Genomic DNA, 26,069 nt, shown 5'->3' with positions numbered 1-26,069 from the left:
GTAATGCTCATCAAGGTGGATCTACACTAACGATAACACCAGATGTTCTTTAGGACCAAACTGCAGTAAATCTTTCTATCCTAAATCTTTTCAGGGTATTATAGCATCCCTTAGGAAAGTGGCTACCCCAGCCATCTTTCCATGCTGAGCATCAGCAGGCTGCCAGTGAGAAAATTGTATATTCAGTTGCACAGTTAGTTAAGAGAACTGCCTGCTGGAAGGACCCATCCTGGTCCATATCACCTACAGCCCATTTCAGGTCTACATTGCACAAAGGCTGTGTAGAAATGAGAGGTAGGAGATAGGAAATGTGGGACAAGAAAGGTTTTGAGCACAGGAGATGTAAGTTGGATAAGTCAGCAGTCAGATGTGAGATTTTTCTATCTGTCTGAAGGATTGCTCCTATTTGGAAAGGTAAAATGACTTTTAGTGGCTTCTCCCTTCCTCCTCATCTCCCAGCAGATATCCTGAGGTTAAGGAGTTACATCTAGACAGAAAAGTAAGGAAACAGCTTTAGAAGAAGGGAGAGAAGGAGTAGTGGGAAAAAAATAGAAAAAAGAACACTTCTTGCTGAGGTCTTAAAGAGTTAAGAGGCAAAATTATCCCTTTCAGAAGTCGTCTGCTGGGAAGACAACTTAGCCCTGTGGTCAGCAGGCCCTGGCTTTACAATACACCCATAATAGTTACACAGGCATCCTGAATCAGGGCCAGTGTTGCCACATCTTTAAAGACAGTTGATGGCTAAAAGGGGGATGCTTTAATTGAGCAGGGTTAGCTTGTGAGCGAAGTTTTCCATGTTACTCTGTGTGTGGTTTGAGACTGGCTGGGTGTAAATGCATCCAGTTTTTTAGAGGGTTTACTAGCTCAGAATGTTTTTTAACGGGCAAGAAAAAGCAGTGTTTTGCTTGGGAAGCTATTTTAGGGTGCCCTTAGTGGTTTTAAAATAATCCTCACAGCAACAAAGGGTATTTTTCCCCCTCAAAAAAGGGAAAAAAAAAAAAAGACCTCCTACCTAAAAATGTGGAATTTCTAGTCTGTCATTTCAACATGCTGTAGGGAACAGCTTTTAACAAGTGATTGGAAAAGAGTTTAAAAAAAGTTAGTCCAACAAGACTGGAAATAGAAGCATTTAAGTCATTATATTATTCCAATTACAGGACTATATACAGATGTATAGATCAAAGACGGAAAGAATGATTAGGTCTTACGCCCCTACTCTTTCCTTAATTAGCATTTTCACCTCTGTGACTTTTCTTAAGTGCATTTTTATTCCACTGAGCTTTTTCAAAAAAGCCTACGTAATCCAAAGATACCATGATACAATATCTATATTTATAGTTACTGGATATATATTTATATAAGAAAGGGGCTATTAACTTCAGAGAGACAGGGACAATGCAAATGACAACAGCATATGTTTGGGATCTTACCAGTAAGCCAGTAATGCTCAGAAATGTCAGTTCTGATGTAATGGTGGTCGTGAGAAGGGCCCAGAGAACGTGTTAGAGCAGTGTCTTTGCCAAGGAAATCAGAAGCTGTTCCAGCATAAAGATACCCATCTGCAAATGAAAAAGAAATAGGGTTTCTACAGCTGTGGGGTAAACAAAATTAAAACTATTTGCGTTTTGTTGGGTGAACCACACCTGTGTTTAATTGGCCTATGAACCAATTTAATGTTTTAAAATATTGTTGGTTTATAGTTGAATGGGATTTGGGGTTCTGTGAAGTCACTTACATTCAAATGAGGGTAATATTTGTAATTTTATGCCTGAGAAGTAAAGGAGTCCAAGTCTAATCTTCAGACCTTTTAGGCACTCAGAAAAGTATATCCCCCAGGCTTTAATGGGTGCTGGGCTCTTAAGGGTATAAAGGTGTATTTGGTCTGATCATCCTGCCCTGTAAGCACTGACCATGGACCTGGGGGCCATGGTGAGGACACGACCATCTATCGATTCAAGCTAGCTCTTCTGTCCCAGATTTGCCACAGCTCCAATGGCTTTGCTGCTCCTGGGCTTGAGCTAGTAAACGCTATGGGTGCTTCACTACAGGTACTTCTCAACTTGGCCCTTTGCTAGTGTAGGGATCTCTGTCCAACACTTCATTCACAAAGAGGAGTTTAGGCACTATGGGAATTCTTCTCAACTACATAATGTGTTAATGGTAGGAATATGGCTACAGACCCAAATTGTGGTCATTTTAACATAGTGATTGGTCCCACTAAAATAAATGAGACGTCTCGCTCGAATAAAGCAGCCAGAATTTGTCTCACAAGGAAACTGTATATATAATACAGTACAGAGTGCTTGCTGCAATTGCAGTTACTACTTAGTCTTCTGCCAGCATTGTGGGCAATGCAAAACTTCACAACCTTACGAATTGCACAATATTTTCTGTTTTCCTTCAGATCTCAGTACCTGTCTACAAAGAAGCAAAGAAACAGTATCACTGTGAATTTTTTTTACCACATAGTGTATTTTACAGTTCGTTTTTGTCTGCAAAATAACAAGATAGCTTTATTGGTTGGAGGGGTTTGGGTTTTGTTTAATGACTTGCAACAATAAATCCCTGGAGTCTGTAAAAAGAAAAAAGGTTCAACTTCATAAACAATAATCATATAAAAAGCTATATGACACATAAAAATCCACTTCCAGGAGTTCCTTCTCAGGTTTTCTGGTACTCTGGGTGGAAACATTTCACAAGATCTTTTAGAGGGAAGTCCTTTGTTGAGAGTGAATGCAGAATACATACCATTCAACATAGACGTTTTGTGTTTTCATTTGCAAAAGATGTAAATGCACTTAAAAACATAAGATCAAGGGGCGGGTGGTGGGGACCACAACCCATGAACCACAAGCACTCTATTTGGCAAAAAAAGATCTATCAGCTTTCTTTTTTCCTCATTATTATTGTTACTTATGTATTATTTCCACGACAGTATCAGAAAGCACATCTTTCAGACAGCACGTCGCCTTTGTAAAGAAACAATAGTGCATTCTGAAAGGTATTTGTCATAATGAGGAATGGGGAGGGTAATTGGTGTTTTCTAACTGACAGGCACTCAGTGATCAATAAATCTGAAAGGCTAACAGAGATTCTCCATCCTTGCTTAGGCTCTGCTGACAAGGCGTTTTCAGCACTTCTCTCAGCTTTTGGTATCTCTCATTCCAAGTTCCAGTTATTTCCGGAACAGTTTTAGTGCGCAGTAATTTGTAAAATGAGATGGATGATGAGCAGGTGATTTCTCAGTCAAAAAGACTTGCTTTTCAAATTTATCTGTGGAATTTACTTGGGGCAAAATGTTGTGTAGAATTCAAAGAGACATTATGCATTTCCACAAAGAATGAAAATTACTCAGTTGTATTAACCTACATACATAAGTGAAAATTTAATGAAATATTATTTAGGTCATATATGTATAACTGATTACAAAGTGCTTTCTGAATGGTACAAAAATTTTTTATCACCATTTAGCAGATAAATAAAACTAGGCAGAGGGAAGTGACATGCCAAAGGTTACTCCTCTCGTCAGTGGCAGAGATGGGAACTGAGCTCCCCTGCATCCCAGTGCAGTATCTTATCCATGTACTATACTGGTCTCCTAGTACATTTGGGAATAAAGTAATCATCGGAAGACAGGTCAAGAATGCATTCTCTGGTCAGGCTTGTAACTCTTTACAATGTTCCTTGCACATTATTGTGAAGCACTTGACACCAGGCACAGTCAGAGAAGGGATACTAGAATTCCCTGATCATTAATTTTATCTAGCTTGAAAATTTTTACGTACCAAAGTTCATATCTTAGTTAGTTAAAAGACAGCAGCTTCTTCATTCCACAATATTCAACAGAGCAGTCAAAGCACTAGAGTGCTACTGAAATTAGCCAATGTAATAATAAATCATGGAATTCTATTGCTTTTTTTTAAAAAAAAAAGGAAAAAAAAAAAGCTAAGTTTTCTAGAATACCATTTTAAAAATAGACTTCATGGTCATTAAACAGTACTAGGGGTCCCTGAGAAGAATAAGCGCTGGCTTTAATCTATTGTTTCTAATAAAGGAAGTCCTGCCCCATCTGTTGGGTCAGAATCACAAATCATCTATCTTATTATCTGAGAATAAAGACTGAACATTAGTCATATTCTTTTTATAACACAGAGTGACCAATACTTCAAAGCATTGTCAGCACTGCTCTTTGGCTGTAAATGAAAATGTCATGGTGCTTCACTCTTATCTTGTATTCATATGCTTGACAGACAAGTTAAATGAAAATTGTCCAAAGCTATGAACCAAACCATGACAAAAGTAGCTCTTATAGTGATTTGAAATCCAGAGGTCAAGCTGACATTCCTCGGCACCAAATGTCAGACCACACAGTGCTGCGATGCACACAGCAGGCAGATTGCACTATCTTGTTCCTAGGCTTCCAGCTTCAGAAGTGGCTACTCAAGTAAATAGAAACCTCAAAAATGTATTTATGGAAATAGTGGATGTCAGCAGACTTCAAAGGGCAGAACACATTGATAATTGCAGAAAGAGTCCCAGAAGCACTTGAAACATTGTCCATCCATGTGTTTTTTTTGTTGTCTTCTTAAAGGAGAAACGACTGGGTGAGAATGAAATCGCCTTCCTGTTCAACTGGCAGAGGCTTCACAGCTGCTCAAATGGCTCTGTTTGTGTTGCTGTATTTCCAGCTCTTTGGTGTCTGCAGACTGAAGGATCCCTCAGCTCCGAGAGCACAAAGCAGCACTGGAAACATGACTAATGCCAGAGGAGCTCCAATGATGGCATCTGCTGAGCCTCTGACCCCAGGCTCATGTACAAAGCCATCGCACATCTGAGAGGAGCACCTGGCTCTGATGGTTTCTTACCTGCCATCACTGAAGCAAATGGCTGCTGAGGATCGAAAGGGCACTTCAACCTGCCAGACTCCAAGTTCTGAGTATCCAGCCGGAATACCGTTTCCTGAGAATAAACACATATGGTCTTTAAACACAATGGTGTGGCTGCACAGAAAAACTCACTTCGATGAACTGTTCTGCTAACATATGAAGTAAAGGTGTGTTAGACCACGCAGCTGTCATCTCAGCATTGATGTTTACAGTCCATGTCTCTGGTTTATATATGGATTTTTTTCACTCATTGTTTTAACATATCCTGTTCACTCTGTATTGAAACTCTATATTGAAACACAAATCTTAAAAAAATACAATGACTTTCAGAAAAAAAGATGCATTGTTCATTTCTACTCAAATTAGAAGCTGGATTGTACTTAAAAGGCACTAGCTTCTATTTGGGAAAGTGCTGATAGGGTGTGTTGCAACAGGAGACCCAGAAGGGATTCTGGATGACTCCTAAGTTTCTCCAGGGACTGCTGAAAAATGTTCGCGTCAGACACAGTTCAGCCCCTTTTAAATGAAAGCAGCATATGCTCGGTCTTGTTATTTTTAACAAGGTTAATGATACAAGAGATATCAGACTAGATCCTTCTTTGGAGTTCCCAAATACTTTGTGATTAATTCCCGGGTCACAGAACAAGGGCACAGAGGAAGGTAAAGAAAAGAAATTATTTAAAAACTCTTTCTGATGTTTTCAGTGAGCAATCAACAACTCAATGGTTGTAAGCAGTAGTTTGAAGTTTTACTGTAGTTTTGAATTGCCAAAATGGATGCTTTTACTTGTTCCTTTCATTAGTTTCCTAAAAGCACGCTTAACCTGAAACCTGTAGTGAGTCCTTCTAAAGGTAAATGGATTGCTCAGAGGAGCAAAGAGAAGTCTTTGCAGATATAGAGACTTGATTTTCAAAATTCTGCTGCTATTAGAGAAGGAAGATTGCCTACAGAAGTACTGTTAATGTCCTTTCCTACCTAGAGTGATATTTAAAATCCTGCTAGTGTTCAGGAGTCAAATTATTGTGCGTTTAATGTCTAATGTAGAGATGTAACTTTTGAAGTTAGTTTAAAAAAACCCAAAACACCTCTATGATTTAAAAAATTACTTAAAAAAGAGTGAAGTAACTTTATTTGTTTCTATACTTCTGCCTTGCAAGAGGACTGAAGAGTACAAATGACAATTAAGTATGCCCAAAGATGGCCACATAAGATCAGACTTCACAACACATTAATTCAATTCATCCTTAATGTACATCAGATTATAAATGACCAAACCTTTCTATTTCATTGAGGCACCTCTAGGTTCAGAAGACAAAAGCCCAGGATATTGAATAATTAAGCTCCTTAAGAGAAAAGAAAAATCAATTCCAATCTATGAGCTTAAATTCCATTTCCTCCAGCAATCCTGGCTGATACAAAGCAGAATTTAATCATCAAACAACAACCCTTGTTATCTGCCCAAACTTGTGGGATATCAGGTAAACCAAATTCTCAGGCTAAAGTGAATTAGATCACACCAAGGACAAAACTAAATTAAAAATTAAGCATTTTTTTTTTTCTGACAATGCTGTGTTAGTGTCCCATTCTCCTTTCTGCTAAGATGTGCAATCCTGAGCTGCTCAGAGGATGCTCGTTGTATCACATGCAAACGGGCTGTCTCCAAGCCCAGCAGTACTCAGGGGACTGAGGGCTTTATAGATCAACATCAAATATTTCAGACTTCACCCAGACAAACTAATGGACACTACCAGGCATTCACACAGAATTAACCTCCTGCTTTCACTTCAGACAAAGCTTTCAAAGAAAAGAGAATCCCTTGGAGAGCTGTGGCTAACAACACCAACTGGGCCAAGCCTCTTCTTCACTGGCCAAGAGAAGTTTTGGCAGTGACTTCAGCAATAGCAAGACTAGGACTTTAATCCCCTTTAATTGTGTGATCCCATAGGGGATTTGTACTGCTTCAAAACCAGTGTGTTCTGTGGTTTTGAGTCACCTGATCCACACTGTTTTCCCCTCTGTTTTCACAGCACTCTCACTGGCCAGCAGACCACTGGGCAGATCCACCAGCAACTTTCAAAGGTCAGCAGGGCATTACCTGCTTTCACAGCCTCCGTGAGGCTATCTCAGGCCCTGGCTCTCCCAAGCATCCCACAGCTTCCTGTAGAGGTTGCTAATTACCAAACATCCATTACCCATTCTTATAACCCAGAGATAAAAAAAAGAAAAAAAAAAAGGGGGGGGGGGGAGGAAAGACTAAAAGAACGGTTCTGCAATAAAAGTGCTTTGAATTACCACGTAGGACTCCTGGCTTCATTTCCTACAACCAGGAGACATTTTCAGCTGTCTGTTAAATTCACATCAACGGGTTTGTCCTCAGCACCCTCCTGCCTTGTCACATTTATCTGGAGAGGCAGTGCAAGGACAGTGGCTGTAAGGTGTTTGGAGTCCAAGAAGGAAAGGGAAAATATGCCTGATGCCATTCAAAGCTGTTAATTCAGTAGGAGGTTGTAGAAGAGATGCACCATCAGAAGAAGCATGAGTAGTGCTGAACACTGTCCAGTCTACCACTGCAGCTGAGCAACCAGGAGGAATGCAGAAGAGGCAGGACTGTGAGACAGTGAGGGGATTAGGAAATACAATACCGTGATTCTTCTTCCATTTCCTCTCATAAGGTAATTGGTCACGTCTAATTCAGACAGACCCCTTGTCTAGACTGGCTGCCGGACTGAACTATCAGACCAAACCCATAATTTCATAATGTCTGATGAAAACAACCTTCACAAATGAAGTAGTTAAAGGTGCAATGGTAGAGTGAATAAGGCATCCTGCTAATGACCCAGAGGTAAACCAGAGCCTTACTTATACTCTTGCTGAGAACTGTTCTGTTCAATTCAGCTGTGTATTTGATCATTCAGGCTAAGGAATCAGCATGATACAAGGGATCTAAAATTTCAGTGGCTTCAACTGGAATATTTAAAGTAGTGAAGCTAAGAAGCCTACAAAATTATTTCTTTGCAAGCCCAATTACACAGCATATACCAAACAATACCAGGAGCATTAATGTCTTAGGGAAAGAACATCATCATACAGATTTCAGGCAGCTTAATATTTCTGCCACATAGGCAGCCCCTCTGGGCTGGTCAACCAGCCCACAGGTTGTGTGGAAGATAATGATGGGTCTCAGCCTGGGCAAGTATGAATAATTTATTTTCCTTTTTTTTTCATTTTTTTTCTTTTTTTTTTTTTTTCTGTCAGCATCTGCCCTTGATTCTATATGTCAGAATAAGTCCAATGTGTACATATTTCAGGTTATCACATTTAATAACTATCATTAGACCTCATTTCTTATATTCTAGAATTTCACTGAGACCCAAAGAAAAGAGAAAGCTATTTCTATAGTGGCATAGGAAGCCTGCACTGCAGGCAAGCAGCCAGACAGGTCACATCTCAACACCGTCTGAGAACAGAGCCAGTGTTATAAATATAGCCAAGGTGTTATACATATAGGAGTTAAAAAGAGACTTGTGTACTAAGTGGCTGCTTGACACAACACCAGAATGCTTCTGTTGTGGGGGTTAGGTCTCAAACATTTGCCACTTAGGATAGAGATTTCTTTGTCACCATCAAATGAAGACTGATCAGCTGCTAACTTCAGTTCAGGAATACCACTAATGATGGAAGATACCCAACATCTATTTAGCAACAGGGCTGCAAACCATCTGCAAAGTCTGGGGAAGCCATCCTTGGACTCAGGCTCAGAGACCACTTGCAATCCCTGTATTACTGTCATTCACAAGAAACAGGAAACCATATCTGTGGACCAAGGGTGTATATACATTAAAAAATAGAACTATGAGTGTCATCTTGAACTCTGCATGCATGTGTATGTAAGCAGAAAGTATGTGCGGAAATGACTTACTAGAAAGACAGACATCTGGGTTAAATGTTCTCTACACTTAGTTAATCATATGAAAGTGTCATTCTGAAGAACTTTGTGTATTAAGCCTTACTGAGGAAAGTGCTTTGTTCAGAAGTGATACGCACATATCAAATGTGAGAACACGAGTTCCCGTCTGACCTGTAAAATCCACACTGTTATTTATGCAAGCTGCTGTCAGTTCATTTTTTACACACTCTCACAGTATTTTCCAATCTATAATGAATACTAAACAAGATGAGGGTTATTGCTTGACATGTCAGAGTAGTGAGGAAATTAAATTACCTCTTTGTGAGTTCCAAGTTCAATGTATCCACAGAGAGGGTGAAATGCTCCTGTGCCACAGACATAAACATGGGTTCGGTTGTAAGGCTGAAGAACCCTGATAAAATTGGCACATTCTGTCTGTTGGGAAAAGAAAGAGAAAAGTTAATTTTCAGGTTTATTCTTCTCTTTCACATCATACATTGTACTAGGTTATAGCCATAGCACTGGTGCATTTAAAATCAAAACTTCTGTAGCAGAGACTGTTTACTAAATAGTTCAAAGTTGCCACGGCTACGATTTTGCAGTGGCTATCTGCTAGGCAGTTCATCAATCAGACTTGCAAGCCTGCTATAGTGCTTCCAGCCACAAGAAGCTATGTGGTCACGGCACAGTTTGGAGGATATCTGCGCCGCCTGCGTCGTAGCAAACAACCCCTGTCAACAACTGGGCAGAGGTCAGAGAGCCACTGGGTTAATCTAGCTACCAATCCTCCTGCCTTTGCTCCCAATTCAGGGTTCTGCGCAAGCTTTAACACCAGAGATTACATAATAGGAATCGCTGTGGCAGACTGAAGGGCTTTGACATACTTCCAAGGGTATAAGTGAATTCTCTTTGCACCAACCACATCCTACTGGTCACTTTTATTTGGGCATTTCTGAGTCCTATGGGATGCCTTGGTCGGTTCTGGCTCTAGCTGGGCTTGGTCCTTGCTGGTAAATGCACAGGCAGCTGCTGCATGCTGCAAGGGTGCTACATGGGGTGGTAGGAAAAGCGTGCTGCAGCCTTCCCCAAAAATTAAATAAATACCTGTACATATAAGGTACTTAGGAGGGAAGACACAAGAGCTATTCGTACGTACAAGCTACCACCCTACACCTAAGTGAAAGGCAAGCTGTGGAGATGACATAGGAAGCAAAAAGGAGATATTTATTATCTATGACCAAAACAAATATTCCCCGCTCTGGTCCCTTTCCTTTTGTCTTAGCATAGAAATAGATCAGCACTAATCCTCCATATAGACCAGTATCAGAATTTTCCCAGTGCTCAGCAGAGGTGTTGTTTAGTTTTCATCTGCTGTAAAGATAAGGGTAGCAATAAGTTAGGATAAAAAGTTGAAATTCCTCAGGCAGAGAGCTGAGAGAGTGTTTTGAGCTGGAGTCCACCTTGGTAACAGACAAGCTGGATAGAAACCACAAGATTTGTGGAGAGAAAAGGAAGAAATTTTATTATACAACTGGGAAATGTTTACATTTACAGTGGGCTTTAGACACATGATGTAATCTGTGCTATGCAAAAGAGATATGAAACTTTTATTGTATATATGAATGCACCTTAAATACACTTCCTAAAGAGACTTCCTAAAGAAGAGTTGTGGTTCCAGGGAAAAGCTAATGAGTCTGAGACTTTGTTTTAACCTTAATTGCAGCTGTCTGCAAATTAAGTTAATCTGTACTCTGCTCTGCTACTCTGTTTCGTTAATGAATTATAATGAAGTTATGTTCAGGATATTCCCAAGTAAAAAGAAGCAGTTTGATGGGAAAGAAAGGATTTCAGGGGAGTATTGCCTGGGATTCATTTCAGAGGAAAGTCCATTCATCTCTCAACTACATTTAATACATACAAGGATGGCTTAGCATGATTGCTGCTTGCAATATTGAACATTTATTCATGAATCATTAACATTTAAAGAAAAAAAAGAAGTGTAACTTTTTTTTAAATTAAGAAAAAACAGTTCATCAGTTCAGGAAAAAAGTGTGACAACAGCTTACTAATGCATTTTGTGCATTTAGAAACAAGCACACAGTTATATAATAATATTCTCAGCAATAATAAAAAAATATATACCATACTTACATGGGCATCTTTCCCAGCTAATTTGCATAATTCTACCTTTTCTTTTGCTGCAGGCCAGTAAATCTGCAACATAGTTAAAATAAGGCAAAGATTATGAATATTATAAATTATCCTGTGACTGTGATTTAACTATTTCTTTGAATGAACACTTAAAACAGATTTCTGCACATTGAAGGACTTTGCGTGTAAACTGAAATGAACATGACTTTGAATACAGGGTTCCATTACAAAAAGTGAAGAGGGTCTAAATTAAAACCCCTGGGTTTTGTTCATTTCTTCGTTGGCTATATGTACTTTTAAGAAGTACTTAGTTGATCTGGCTAGCACACCTTGTCACCATTATGAATTGTGTGTTTTTCTCAAAGATATGATGAGCCAAATCATCTTGAAACCAAACTGACTGCAAAACAAGGCAAATTACATTTGTGATGAATTTGGTCCAGTGAACTTGGCAAAGCCGCTATAAAAAAATACCTTGCTGCTACTGCCAATTTTCAGATGGAAAGTTTTGTTCAAAAAACTAAAGGTAGCTTAAGGGAAATTTGTAGAACAAAAAGTACATTTGACAGAAATCGATAGCACACTGTTTAAAAATGTCACCTATCAACACTAACTGAGTTTACTGAGAAAATTACATAGAAGTTTAGAGGAGAATCGTGGTGCCTCAGATAATTGGCAGCATATATTATTTCTGTTTCTCTTTCTTCTTTCAGCTGCACTGCAGAAGTATATATAAACTAGGTTTTGGTGTAGACAGAGCCAGATGACAAATTACTATCAGCTACCGTAACCCCAGTTATGTTAGTGAAGAAATATCAATGAACAACAGCTCAAGTCCTGGCTCATTGATGTCAAATAAACAGTCAAAATTGGATATTATTGCGCATATGTTTAATTCTATTAAATTCAAAGTAGAAGTTAAATATAAAGTCTTCCAGGATCACCATGCTAAACATGGATCTTTTTTCCTTCTTATTTTGGCAAAGCTATAGCCATTTCCAATGACTAATAATAATAACAACAACAACAACAAATCACACCAATTTTTGAGCAAATATTGGTTAGGAAATTGCCTCAAGTCCCAGAAACCAGTATGCAGATTACTAGTAGTCACAGATGCTTTAGAGTAGTGTTGAATCTGAAAACACACTTTATAAAATCTTAAATAGTGAAATATACAGGAATAAAGAATTATTATATGTATTAGAAAAAAATCATCATCAAGGAAGGATGCACAACTCAACCACATACAAGAGGAGTTAATTGCTGTAATATTCCCTTTCTCTCACCCAGCTGTTGGCACCTTGTTGGAAGTATCTTGCCACATACACAGGCTCAGTCCTACACTGGTAAGGAAACTGAAAGAGTGCCCTGTGTCAAATAGCTTTATCACTGTCCAAAATCTACAGTCCTCTCAATTGTTCCTCTCAATCTGGAAACAGTCTTTTTATTTCACTTCTTCCTCTTCTCTTCCCAGTGAAAATGGATGTATTGGCTTTCCACAAGGAAATTAATTTCCTCTCTAGCTAATTTACAGTTACCTTTCTGATTAGAAGCTCTTAGTAAAGATAACGTATTTTAAGTTACTTAAACCTTAACCCTTTACAGGAATATTTACTTAGAGTCAGAGATAAGGCAGTACAACTACATCTTAGCACCAGAGCACAAATTTACTTTCCCAGAGCATGTTCTCAGAATGATGTCATGATAGCATCCAGGTATGAAAACGCAACCTGAAATCAGCCATGACACTGTGTCCGGATGACACAGTGTACAATGCCAGAAAGTACGGAGGAAAGTATTGGGAACATCGCAAAGTCATCAGGAAGAGCTGAAGGTAGCACCAGTGAACTCATCTGGTCTCTGCCTGGGCAGAGTCTCGCTTGTAGCACTGGTCTGGCACAAGTGCTACTGGGTTAAGGAGAAGACCTAAGGCTTAAGATGTGCTGGTGAAGAAAAGTTGATGAAAAGGAACAGCTGGATAAATATAAAATCATGGATCTCCAAATACAAATTTGGCCAAGAAGACTTAAGCTGGGAACTGATCTTCAGTTCTCTTGTATATAAACTTTATGCCCAATTCTGCCCAAGATCCCTGTATCAGCAACAGAGAAGGCTAGAGGTTTTTGGAGATTTTTGGCCAAAGTTTAGGTATTCAATTGGGTAGACAAGATGTCCCTCTGTAGGCTTTTGAAAATGCCCAGCTCTCCTTGCCAACTACATAGAAGAACCAGACTCCTGCTTTGGGAGGCCCAGTTACATTCAAAGACATCAATGTGAAGGCATTACACATATTAATGGACTCGACTCTACCCTTAATTCTTTTACAGATTCTTTCAGGGGAAATAGTGTTTGCCGTACAAGGCTGAGATAGACACACACCCCTTTTCTATGATAATTGACCACAGTCAATTATCATAAAAAAATCAATTGTTTCACTTTCTGGCTACTCAACAGCCTCAGTATTTAGCATTATACAAGGCCACATTAGACAATGAAAACTGAAGCTAAGTGATCCACTTTAAAATCGATTTGTAATTATATATGGGGGAGTGAAAGTGATATTTATTTGCTTTCTATTTGATAAATGAAAGGTTCCCAGAAACTGTCAGTTCTAAATTGCAATAGGTCAAGAAAATTGTACAATAAATAATGAGCCAATGTGCTGAGCAAGAAAGCATAAACTTAATTTTTTATGAGATCTCATGCTGTGTAACAGTACGAGAGGTCTGGTTCCCTCAAACACTGACACACAAGTAACTTTACACATGTAAAATAGTATCACTGGATTTTCACATGCATAAGCTTATTTACATGCATCTGTATTGAGTTTTCTGTAGGGGGTGAAATTAAGTCTTAGTATTATATTTTATTCAGACAAGTTACTTAGTTTCACAATATGCAAAAAGTAAGACTAGATGCTCCAGTTGTTCCTTTTACATTTAAAATCTTTGAGCTTGTAGATGGTTTGATGCTTTGAAATTGGTCATTTTGTTTCATAATTTTTTTCCGTTCACATGTGTTTTTCCTAAATTTCTCAAAAAGTAAAACCTCAAAGAAAGAAAAACCCAAACAACCAAACAATATATAATAATGCTGACAACAACACTGACATGTAAAATTATAATCATTTCATGTTACGAACAGCACAAATTATATATATAAAATATTTCATGGTTGCATCTGTATCTGAACTGTCTGGAGAAATCTTAGAATAACTAGGTGGCGTTACTGAGTTTAAGGGAAGAATGTAACTAGTTGAAATACATGAAATATATACTTAAATAGGATTATTTTCTTCTCTTAAACTTCAGTTTATTTTCCTTGCAAAATATCTGTATCAAAATTCCAAAGGTCAGCTACTGTCATGATTTTCTGATTTTATCTTCTATAGCCCAACAACAACAAAAAAAACCCAAAAAACCCCAACCTTACTATTACTTTTAAATCATTCTACAAATATTTTCTTAAATTTAGCAACAGGAAAGAAATTAAAGTCTCCTACTAAATGCAAGTTAATATGTTCTCTGCTAGCAGAGTGAAAGAAAACCTCCCAGGAGTACAAAATTAAGTAGTACATAAGTGTGAGACAGATAAGATATCACTTTAAAGGGTAGCTGGAAATTGATTTCTGATTAAAACAAAACATTAAAAACCACAAAGGTCCTTTTCAGATCAGGAGCAGAGTAATTTCTAAAAGTAACATTTTTTCCTTTTTCCAGCACACATTTTTACTATAAGAAAGGAATTTAAAGGGAAAAGTGAACTAAATATATATATATATTTTTTCTTTACATACATAAATTGATACATGGATGATATACATATCATTATATGTATATGTAAATAATAGCTGGACTCACTTCTAAGAGTTTCATTTCAGCTGCCATCTGTCATGAATTAACAATACTGGTTACAAGTGAGTATTTCCCTCATCTTTCTGTATCTATCTATCTTTACACAGTTTTGTTCCTATGCTAAACACAGGCTATAAATCCTTAGAGGAAGTGATGCCTCAAAAACAAAATGGTGTACTCTGATTCCAAAGAAACTGTTGTATGAAATTGCAGCTTTTCCAAGAATCATTTCTAATGAAGTTACTAAATCTGGGATGATGCAGGGCTTTACCAAAATACTATATATTGTCATAGTACAAAAGAGAAGGAACACAAGATATCTAAACAAATTAAAAGTCTTATTCCATCTGTTTGTAAGGATTCAAAACAAATTTTTAGTTAGGGAAGGAACAACTTAAGATTCTAATGAAAAAAAGAGTATGGTACAAAAGACAATATAACTTGGTAAAGAGCCATTACTCCACCCTAATATTGTATTTTTCTTTAATAACATAGCTGAATTGCACACTACATTAATGTGGTAGAGCTCCTCTTTGTCAGGGCTCCAATTAAGTATTTCATAAGCTGCCATATGGAAACTGATTAGCTCAGCTGGCAAAAATAGGCATTATTACATGAAAAATGGCCTGATACGTAAAAGCTTGTGGTAGAAAGTTACTCATGGAGTTCCTCAAGAAACAGTTTCAGAGCTCATCTTATTTTGTATACCCTTCAGTAGCTTTGGCAAAACCCCAGCACTCTGCAACATGTGCAGATGACACAAAGTTGGGAAACACCACTAATACGAATGAAGACTGGTAATATTATGCAGGAAGAATCAAAAAGCTATGAAGGCCAGAATTATAAACAGTCAGAGAAAATGGGTATAAACGTCATAAACATAGATTGTAGATCAAAAACAAATAAATCTGAAACATCAGACCAACAAAGTTCTGGTCTGTAGCGACGACCTTGCTAAAGAAGTTGCATGAAGTATCCCACAAGGCTCATTATGGCAGATTTGGACCAGGTTACGAAAGGAATAACTGCTAGATGAGGTAGTTGCTGGTGATAGCAGGGAGTGAGACCAGTTGACCAATGTAACTCCTTCCAGTTTCATGTCCCCAAGATAGTCAGGCTCATGCCAGCAGCATGCACTTGAGCGTCCCATTGAGGTCAACGGCTTTCAGCAGCCCTGGGGGTTTCACTGGAGCCTCTCACGTGCTTGACGCTGCACACGTGCTTCGGCACTTCTCTATCAGTACAGTCTCTGGTACGAGAAACCCCAAAGTGTTTTATTAGTGGTACATGTAGCACCAGCAGGATGTGTCCATATCTGGAGTGAAGGACATCAGCTGATCAGCATGTCTCATAACACTCACTCACTGAATTTGAGTCCTGTGAAGAAAGGCATTGCTTCCTTCCTACTCTGAAGGAATAAGAGGCAGCAGAATCAGTTAGAGGAAGATACATTGATTTTAAACAGCTACTTGATGCAGCAAGAGAAAGCCTGCATTCTTCCCTTGTTTTAATCTATGTACTAGATATTCATTATATTGATGCTTGAGGGAAGGCATGCAATAAAATTACAGCTTCCTGGGCATGAAAATGTCTTACTAAGGCTTTGTGAATCATATAGACCACCACTCAGAATCTTAAGCTCATTGGTATGAGGGAATTCCCCATACGACAGTCCCAACAGCAGCTTCCAAAGAACAAAGACAGACTGAGCTGTAAACCCATTGTCACGCTGGCATATGCCATATACTCCCTCTTAGAAACTGTCCTCCATGAGAAAGCACTCCCCTGAGTGAAAAAAAAATAAAAAAGGATTTATGATTTAGCTCAGTGTGACCATAAAGCCGGTACAGTAAAGAGGGCAACATGATCCAAAACCACCAAAGTAAACCAGGAGACAGTCTAATCCCAGTTTTGCTATTGCCTTACTATATGTGGCAGTCAGGTCTCAGTTTCCCCACCAGTAAAATGACAATAATGCAGCTTGCTTTTTCTTCTTTTTTTTTTTTTTTTTTTTTCTGAAGAACAGTAATTCATAGTTGAAAACTGAAAAGCAAAGAAAAACAGTAAGATCAAGGAGCACTGAGAAATGATATGAAAGTGATCCAGTAAGACTGCCACACTACTGCATAAGACAATATCACAAATTTCTCAGCCAAATACCATAAGAGTGGGTGTTCATGGATTGCTTCCTGAGAACTAGGACATTTGTCACTTGTGTATACTGACCCTGGGTCACTTCACTGAAAATTATTACAAGCACTAGAAATTTATTGAATATCCCGACAAACACTAGAAAGAATTTCATGCTTTTTTAGTATTATTTTGCTGAAAACAAAGAGTATTTTAATTAATGGGAAAATGAGCAGATTTTAGCATAGCATGCATGTATACCAGTTGCTCTCTAAATACCTCACATCTGTTGCATTCATGTGTCTGATATGGGAAGTCCACAACTTGGGGAACTGGGCAGATTGTTCTCATATACGAATCCTAAGAGGAAGGTTACCCTGAGCAGTTCTTGTAACTGGCTCCCACTGTACTTACTGTACTCTGGAATTCAATATTTTAAATTCATTGGCAAACAAAGGAAGTTAATACATCTAAGTTCCTTATCTGAATTTCTCCCTGTATTTGAAACCTCACTAGACTGTCTTTAGAGTTAGATTTTTTCACCTAGCTTTCTTTTCAACAGTTTTATCTCAGAAATAGTTAGAGATCCCTAAAAGTCAGGAATATATTCTTAAACCTATTTTTTATCTGCCACAGACCTTCCGTCTTCTAAGAGGTATTCCTACATCTGACACACTAATTCCTATACTTTTAATATAAATCCAGGGAGACATTTGACAGGAATTACCAACTCCAATTATTTCATAGTAGCAGAAAATTGGATCTCTGAAAGATATAATTTGCTATGGCGGGCAGGGGGGAAGAGAGGATATGAGGATCGATTCAGAGTGATTTACAGCACTGCAGGAAGTGCCAGTGCCAGTGTATGGCATTCTTTATTTTCATAGTACTGTCAAACTGAGTAAAATGCACTGGAAGTCAGAGGGAAATAACAGTTGTGTATTTGGATGACACATTCACAGACTTTTGGTAGCTTAAATTTGGCAGGTGGCAGTTAGAGCGAAACCTCTTATTAGAGCCAAATGGGCTTTTTATATTGCACCTGTCTGAGACAAAGTGAGATCTCTGCATGCCACAGTTCTCTTAAACTGTGATCCACTCTTGAACACAACTTAAGAAGTAGCCAATGCTTTCAGTACTTAAGGGTTTGCTGAAAAATGCATTTTCATGTGTATGTTATAAGCATATGTGACAGCTTAAAGAAAATGGAACAGGTGCTGATTTTATTTACACTGGATTAAATCTTGAAAGGCTTCAGTGCTTTTACACTTCATTTTCTACAGTGCAATCACAGCAGGCTTCTGACTACCGTCTGTTTCTCCCAAAAGGAAACCATACACTAGGATTTTTAGGGTAAATGGCATTGCTCCTGACATGTTTGTCACTGCAGACTAAAGACAAATCCTACCTTTGAAAAAGTCAAAGCTCAATATGAGCAAATGTTTTCAGAGCAGGATACTGGTGGGTTTTTATACCTAAACATATGCGTAAAACATAAAAATGACAGCGGATGTTTATGGAAACATAATTTATGGCAACAATGCAAAAGGAAATAACAGAGACACTCTCTTCCACCTAGGATTGCTGTCATTCTGGTTACATACTGCTTTCTTCACATCTTGCCCCTGTCTGGCTTTTTTCTGTCTGTAAATACTGTTTAAAAACTTCCACCTTGTTTACACAGGTGCATAAATCTAAGTCTATCAGATGATTTTATGCACTCCAAAAGCTTTTCAGAGGTTCACAACAAGAGTTATATAGCTCAGTGGTAGGAGTCCTCCAAGGGCTAGCAAGCACAAAGTTATCACTTCTGTCTCTGGAAGTCCCTAAGGTGAAGCACCGTTATAGCTTCTTCTTACACGCCTCCTTCAGCGCCCGCTGCTGACCATCTTTGGGGATAGGACACTAAACTGTATGGATACCCAGTCGAACCAGTCTTGTTTTATTGTAAATTATGGACAAGATCGGGTTTATTTCTATTAACTTTGGGAGGAAGGGAAATACTCTAAAAAAGGTGGAAACGAGTATCCTATGAACTGCAACACCCAGGAAAGATCCCTTTGTTTCAAAAGCAGGGCCATCAGCATGCATTTACACCCAGGAACAAGTTCCCCATGTGTGGAGGGTCAAACCCCACCCCTGTCAAATCTCAGCCTCACCGCTTTTCTTAGAACTTTTTTTATTCACAGAGACTGAGAAGAAACCAATGTGATGCCAGATGGACTCATGATCATCCTCCTCCAGTTCCACTGGGATTATTCTAGACTTTCCCAGTCCTCATGCCCCTACTTCCAGAACTTTAGATATCTCCAGTGGTTTCCATGTGACCCTTTGGCCTTCACTGATGTTTCCTGACAAGACTTTTTCTTCTGACAGGTCAAGCAAACTTCACCCTCAGACAGTCTACAGCTTTTGCTAACAGGCAGAAAGCTAAATTCCTTTGGCATATAGGATAAGCAGGACATATTTGGTTAGGAAGGACCAGTATTGGTGTTACTGTCTTTTAAGGCTGCAATAAACATCTCAGACTCTGTGTGTATTCCTGAGGCTCTGGCTCAATGGTAAGAACTGAAGCCTCCCTTCAGTGCTGGCTAAATTCCCACCATTCCTAATAGAAATGATGCTAATATAGACTGACAGGAGATTTCCCAGTGCAATGAAGGCAAAATTTGCCTCCTATACCTCAAGGGTGCTGTTTTACATAAATATGGATATGTATTTGCATATATGTTCCCCTTCCTGCAAAGATGGGTGAGTCACACTGCAAATACCACCCAGTGATAGTAGTGCTGACATATAACCCCATTTGGACTCTTGGTGAGCACTGGAGTTATAGAAAGGTGCAGAACTTCTTTGCAGCTATTTCATAAGCACTTACCCAGCACATATACATATATATATAAAAATGTATTTTTTACTGTGAAATACAGATAAAAATCAATACAAGAGGGCATTAAAGGATAACTCACAATGCAGCTGCAGCTGGTAATGCCAAAAAAATAGTAGCAACTACAAAGGATGCTCCAAGCGACGATAATTTGTGACCCTGTGCCAATACACACTGGGGCAGATGAAAACAACTTGTTCCAAAGCTGCTATTGGGGATCTGACATGTTTATCTATTTGGCCCACATGTGGCTGTGTCTTCTAGCACTGACAGCTCCTGCAGGTTGGCAGCTTTTCAAAAGCTTGTCAGCCCTTGATAGCATTCCTATTCCTGCAGAGATGGGCGGGTCGCGCTGAGGATTACTCAGTGATAATAGTGCTGACATATAACCCCGCTTGCACTGTTAGCGAGCACAGGACTTACAGAAAGGTGCACCATTTCTTTGCAGCTATTTCATAAGTGTTTTCACCCAGCTGGCATCATTTTGTATCTAGCATTTATGTAGTTTAAGGAGCAAAATAACAAAGACTTTAGGCAAACTCACAAGAAAATTCTATATACCAAAGTAATCTTTCCAGCAGGATCCCAGAGCTTAAGATTCCTATAGAATTTTTTCTCCAGCTTTCCAGCCTCTCATGCTATTAAACATGTTTGTTTGTTTGTTTGTTTGTTTGTTTTACACTGCACTTCTGGTTGTGGTATAGTTGTCTTCAGATTTATTGCCCACATTTGTAATGCCCTGATAAATATAGGTTGCTGCTCTTTTCTGCTTTCGTTTGCGGAACTTCTTTATTTTACTCATAAGAAGGAACCACAAATCCTCCAGTTTATAAATAGCTTGCAACACTTGTCAGCCATCTACAGATCTTTAAAGAAAAGACTACGGGACTTGATAATGCTATTTCTGCAATAGGAGCTAGAGGCTTCTCTTCAGGCCTAGCTCACAGAAATTATATCCCTGCTACAGAAAGATGATTATCCTCTGCTAAGCTTTAGACATTTGTAGAGTGCAACCATTTCTAGCTTCCTGCATTTGTCTTTCCTTCTGGAGGACTTTTCTGTTACACTATGATACTGATGCTTTATAATAAGGTTTGCAAGCACTGGAAATTGGATGGATCTTTTCAGGCTGCCAGCTAAGGAAGTTTTCAACCAATTACATGATAAATTGAATAAAAACTAAAATGATTTAAGAAATTGGAAGTCCAAAAGAACTATTGATTTATTTCATCAGGGAAAACATACCAGGAAATAAAGCCATAACTTAATGTATGTAAGTTAAATTAACTAATTTAGGTAAATAATTAGGCTGCAAAAAGGAAGTTATTAAATGAAATCTATGCATACATTAAATAAGGGAACAGGGTAAAATGTTTTGGATGTTTCTTTGAATACTGTTCCAGACATATCTGAATGTAGAACATCAGACTCTACAATATAACCTTGCAAAGTAATTCTATACACAGATGAGGATTTTCTGAGAGTAAATTATTAGGGATCCTGATCTGGCTTTTTGGTGTATCAGTAGTTCCTAATATAACAAATATCTGAAATTGAGAGCTTTTTTAACATAATCAGAATCTACCCAGCATAGAACATTCTACAGTTCATGTTCAGTTTTGTTTTAAAGACAGAAAACCCCAAACTATGCACATTCTTGCAGTCTAGTTTCAAAGCTCTTGCACCTCTCTTACCCCCCTCAACTTGCTGTCATTTAATCCTCCTCCCTCAAAGTCATTAATAAACACATCATTTATAGACAGAAACTTAATATTCTAATCAATTACTTCTCATTTTAGTGGCTGCGTATAAGCAGATATATTTTTTTTCCAGACAACTCTTACTCCAGAGGAGTACAAAGGACACACTTCAGACCCTCGTAGTCCCGACATGTGTGGTTTCCTCACACCGGGAAAGCCTGGAAGCGAGCTGCCTGGCCCGGCGCCAACCCAAACCACGGTCAGTCTAAACACAGCACCAGCAAATGCTACTTTCTGACACTTCGCTGCTACTGGAGAGTATCCTTTAGCATTGAAACCTCATCAGTGACTGAGATTTATACACAACCTCCCACACACAACTTCCTTCATCTCATCTCTCCCCTCCCCAAACAAGTTTCTACCAGCCTAGCACAGAGGAATCAAAGAGAAACGCTTGTGTGATATCATCTCATGTTACCTGGATGTTTACTTAAGAGTATAAGTTTATAAATTTGCTTAATGCCCACGAAGATCTTGGAAATCAGCGCACCAGGATGCTTTGCAGAGCTTTTCAGTCAGTTTTAGCTATTTAAATGTACTTTTCCTCAGTGTTTTGTCTGAAAAGTTAAAGATGATCTGAATGGTTAAACTAAGAATTAGAAGTATTTGAACCTGCAGACAATCATTTTGTTAGTCCAGATATGCAAGTGGTTGTGAATTTTATTCCCTTCTTTCAGCTTAGCACAGATATGCAGCCATACATTCCCTATTCAGCTTACCAAATGCAAATTTTCATTCCAATATAAAGTGAGTCTTTGCTCTACAATGTCTCTATTAAATGGCACTGTCTGATTGCACACTAATTCTCCCGGATCAGTCTGTGTTCTGCTCTTCTTGCAAAGCACAACGTCCATAATGAACAGTGGTGCTTTGGCTAAAAGGAAAATGTTACCAGCTTGGGTGGAGGGGAGGATCACGCAGGGTGCTACCGCCTCCAGAAAGCTCTCAACTAATCAAGCGCTGCTGAACGTAACAGGAGGTGACAGCACTCAGCATCTCTCAGGAGGCAAGCAGCATCCCACAAAAACAGAATTCTGCTTTCCACACAAGCAAAATTTGTTTTCTACAGAAAGCCTATGCCAGAAATGAGTCTGTAATCTGAAAATCTGCAATATGAATAATGCCGTTATTAATGTAATATCCTGAGGAGGTGCTACTTTTTGAGTAAACTACTGAGACGGCAGACACAAGTAAAGTGTTTCATAAAGCATCCCAGGGAAGAAATTTCCTGAAATGCTCAGAATGTGAGTTAAAGAAGCTGGCATATGGAGCACTGCAGAAGTCAAAATAAGAAATAAGATATTCAGCCTGGTACTGTATCTCTTCTATATAATGACAGCAAGTGTTGCACTCAAACATGTGGGGCATGCAGTTGTATTAACTGCACTGCAGTTGTATTAATTCAGGGTCAGTTACCTCTTCAGAGCTGACAGCAGAATATAGTAATTTAAAACCTCCTTCTGGTGCTTAAAGAAAATATCAAACACAGCTGAGAATTTAAATTTTCTTCAGGAAGCAGCATATCTGGAGAAAGCAGGAAAGCAGTTTTCACGCGTGTTCCTGTGCAAGCATCTGTGTTTTACATGTAGCAGTCAATTGTGCTTACAAAAGCTCCAGTTCATCGTGTCTGCTAGAAATACTGAAGGCTAAATTGCCATCTTATTATCTGGAGTTAACACACTGTCACAGGGCATGGGCAAGGGAGTACAGCAGATCCCAGTGGAAGCTTCTATCACTAATAATTCTAGATATTAATACATATGTTAATATTAAAATTGCCACTAACATTTTTACTATAACTTAAACCATCCAAATTGCCTCTGCTCTGTTTAATACCAGTGTTAATTACCAGGGTAATCCCAGTGATGCCAGGAAGCAAGGAAAGACCTATCTTCAGTTATCGTCTTTCAAATGCTTTTATTTGAGGACGGCAACCATGACCAAAGAAATTAAGCAGCACACACTCTGAGCTGCATTTTTGCCTATTTGCTGATATTTTGATGCTACTTTCATGCACTGCAAGGCTCCTTCAGGTAGCTCACCTCTTGCAGGACATCAGTCTCACAAGAGATCATATAGCATGAGAAATTCAATTGATTAAAGATAATCTGTATAACTATGGGAGGTCAGATGATCAAATCCTGGTACACAGTATTGCACAATGAATCTGCCAGTTACCCAGTGAAGGAAAGGGGTGGGGGGGGGGGGAGAAAGAGAGAAAAAGGAACAAAATTGAACTTATGAGATGAACTCTGTGGAAAATAAACTGACCTTTTTTACATTTTTGTTTAAATCAACCAAGCTGAGCAGGAAGATGTGGTCTTTAGCCCCGATTAGCAGCCGGCCCCTCTCCTCATCTAGCAGCAGGGTTCGAAAATCAAGCCCCTCTGTTGAGCCCAGGAATGGGATGCAGCTGTTTGAAAGCAGCAAGTCTGTGGGAAAATGAAGAAAATCTTTATAATCAAAATGTTTACATATGACTCATTGGTGACTTTTATAAATATATGCAACCAGCATGGACTATGCTGGTGAGGTAACTGCAGCCTCAGAGCATGTCTTTCCAGGGTCATAATACAGTTCCTGTTAACCTTGGTTTTCTTTGGGGTTTTTTACTTCCAAATTGGGTAATATTTACTTTCACAAAACATTTTTCTGTATGGAATTTTCTTAATAAATTATCTCTATGACATAAAGGAATCAAAAATTCGACAGAAATTAGAAACAAAAAAAGACAGATCTTTGCAAGATATGTGCTACACCTTTCCTTCATTGTAAGAAAACTAATGCATGTTTATATCGTCGTACTCATGGATACACATGATCAAAGATCAATATCTCACCGTATTTGGTGTTCTACATATAAAGCAGCAAAGAAGGTCAATGCCAGCGAAGAATAGTTAGGAGCATGAAACAGTTGTTAGATGTGGCAGGTATCACAGACTCACAGAATGGTTTGAGTTGGAAGGGAGGTTTGAAGATCATCCAGTCCAACCTCCCTGCCATGGGCAGGGACATAGAATCATAGAATCATAAAATCATAAAATCATTTAGGTTGGAAAAGACCTTTAAGATCATCCAGTCCAACCATTAACCTACACTACCAAGTCTACTCTAAGCCAATCAAGGGTAGACCAGACTAAACCATTTTTTGAACACTTCCAGGGATGGGGACTCCACCACCTCTCTGGGCAGCCTGTTCCAATGCTTGACCATCCTTTCTGTAAAGAAATTTTTCCTAATATCCAGCCTAAACCTCCCCTGGCACAGCTTGAGCCCATTTCCTCTCGTCCTATCGCTAACTACTTGGGAGAAGAGACCAACACCCACCTCACTACAACCTCCTTTCAGGGAGTTGTAGAGAGCGATAAGGTCTCCCCTCAGCCTCCTCTTCTCCAGGCTAAACAACCTCAGTTCCCTCAGCCGCTCCTCAGAAGGCCTGTGCTCCAGACCCTTCACCAGCCTTATTGCCCTTTTCTGGACACTCTCCAGCACCTCAATGTCTTTCTTGTAGTGAGGGGCCCAAAACTGGACACAGTATTCCAGGTGCGGCCTCACCAGTGCCGAGTACAGGGGCACAATCACCTCCGTGCTCCTGCTGGCCACACTATTCCTGATCCAAGCCAGGATGCTGTTGGCCTTCTTGGCCACCTGGGCACACTGCTGGCTCATGTTCAGCTGGCTGTCAACCAGCAGCCCCAGATCCTTTTCAGCCAGGCAGCTTTCCAGCCACTCCTCCCCAAGCCTGTAGCGTTGCATGGGGTTGCTGTGACCCAAGTGCAGGACCCAGCACTTGGCCTTGTTGAACCTCATACAGCTGGCCTCGGCCCATCGGTCCAGCCTGTCCAGGTCCCTCTGCAGGGCCATCCTTCCCTCCAACAGATCGACACTCCCACCCAGTTTGGTGTCATCTGCAAACTTACTGAGGGTGCACTCAATCCCCTCATCCAGATCATTGATAAAGATATTAAACAAGGCTGGCCACAAAACAGAGCCCTGGGGAACACCGCTCATGACCAGCTGCCAACTGGAGTTAACTCCATTCACCACTACTCTCTGGGCTCGACCACCCAACCAGTTTTTTACCCAGCGAAGACTATGCCCATCCAAGCCATGAGCTGCCAGCTTCCCAAGGAGAATATTATGGGAGACGGTGTCAAAAGCTTTGCTAAAGTCCAGGTAAATGACGTCCACAGCCTTTCCCTCATCTACCAGGTGGGTCACCAGGTCATAAAACATCTTTCATTAGATCAGGTTGCTCAAAGACCTTTCCAACCTGACCTTGAAGACTTCCAGTGATGAGGCATCCGCAACTTTGCTGGGCAACCTGTTTCAGTATCTCACCACCCTCATCATAAAAAATGTGTTCCTTATGTCCAATTTCAATCTACCCTCTTTCAGTTTAAAAATACTGCCCCTTGTTGTGTCACCACAGGCCCTTATAAAAAGTCTTTCTCCATCTTTCTTATAAGCTCCCTTTATATATTGAAAGGC

The 26,069-nt window shown here is 39.3% G+C and overlaps 1 protein-coding gene across 1 annotated transcript in view; it reads right to left on the bottom strand.

Moving 5' to 3' along the window:
* SEMA3D (semaphorin 3D) overlaps positions 1–26,069 on the bottom strand; it is a 111,739-nt gene that overhangs the window by 55,718 nt on the left and 29,952 nt on the right. The window contains exons 3-7 of the mRNA XM_075728101.1: positions 23,850–24,010; positions 10,945–11,007; positions 9,109–9,228; positions 4,866–4,959; positions 1,431–1,559 (exon numbers count right to left, since the gene is read on the bottom strand). Of these exons, the coding sequence (XP_075584216.1) occupies positions 1,431–1,559; positions 4,866–4,959; positions 9,109–9,228; positions 10,945–11,007; positions 23,850–24,010 (567 nt within the window). The remainder of the gene's footprint in view (positions 1–1,430; positions 1,560–4,865; positions 4,960–9,108; positions 9,229–10,944; positions 11,008–23,849; positions 24,011–26,069) is intronic.

The sequence above is a fragment of the Pelecanus crispus genome, chromosome 1 (genome assembly GCF_030463565.1).
Source record: "Pelecanus crispus isolate bPelCri1 chromosome 1, bPelCri1.pri, whole genome shotgun sequence".
Classification (NCBI taxonomy): Eukaryota; Metazoa; Chordata; class Aves; order Pelecaniformes; family Pelecanidae; genus Pelecanus; species Pelecanus crispus.
Note: the sequence above shows the minus strand (reverse complement) of the source record. Positions and strands in the feature narration are given on the sequence as shown.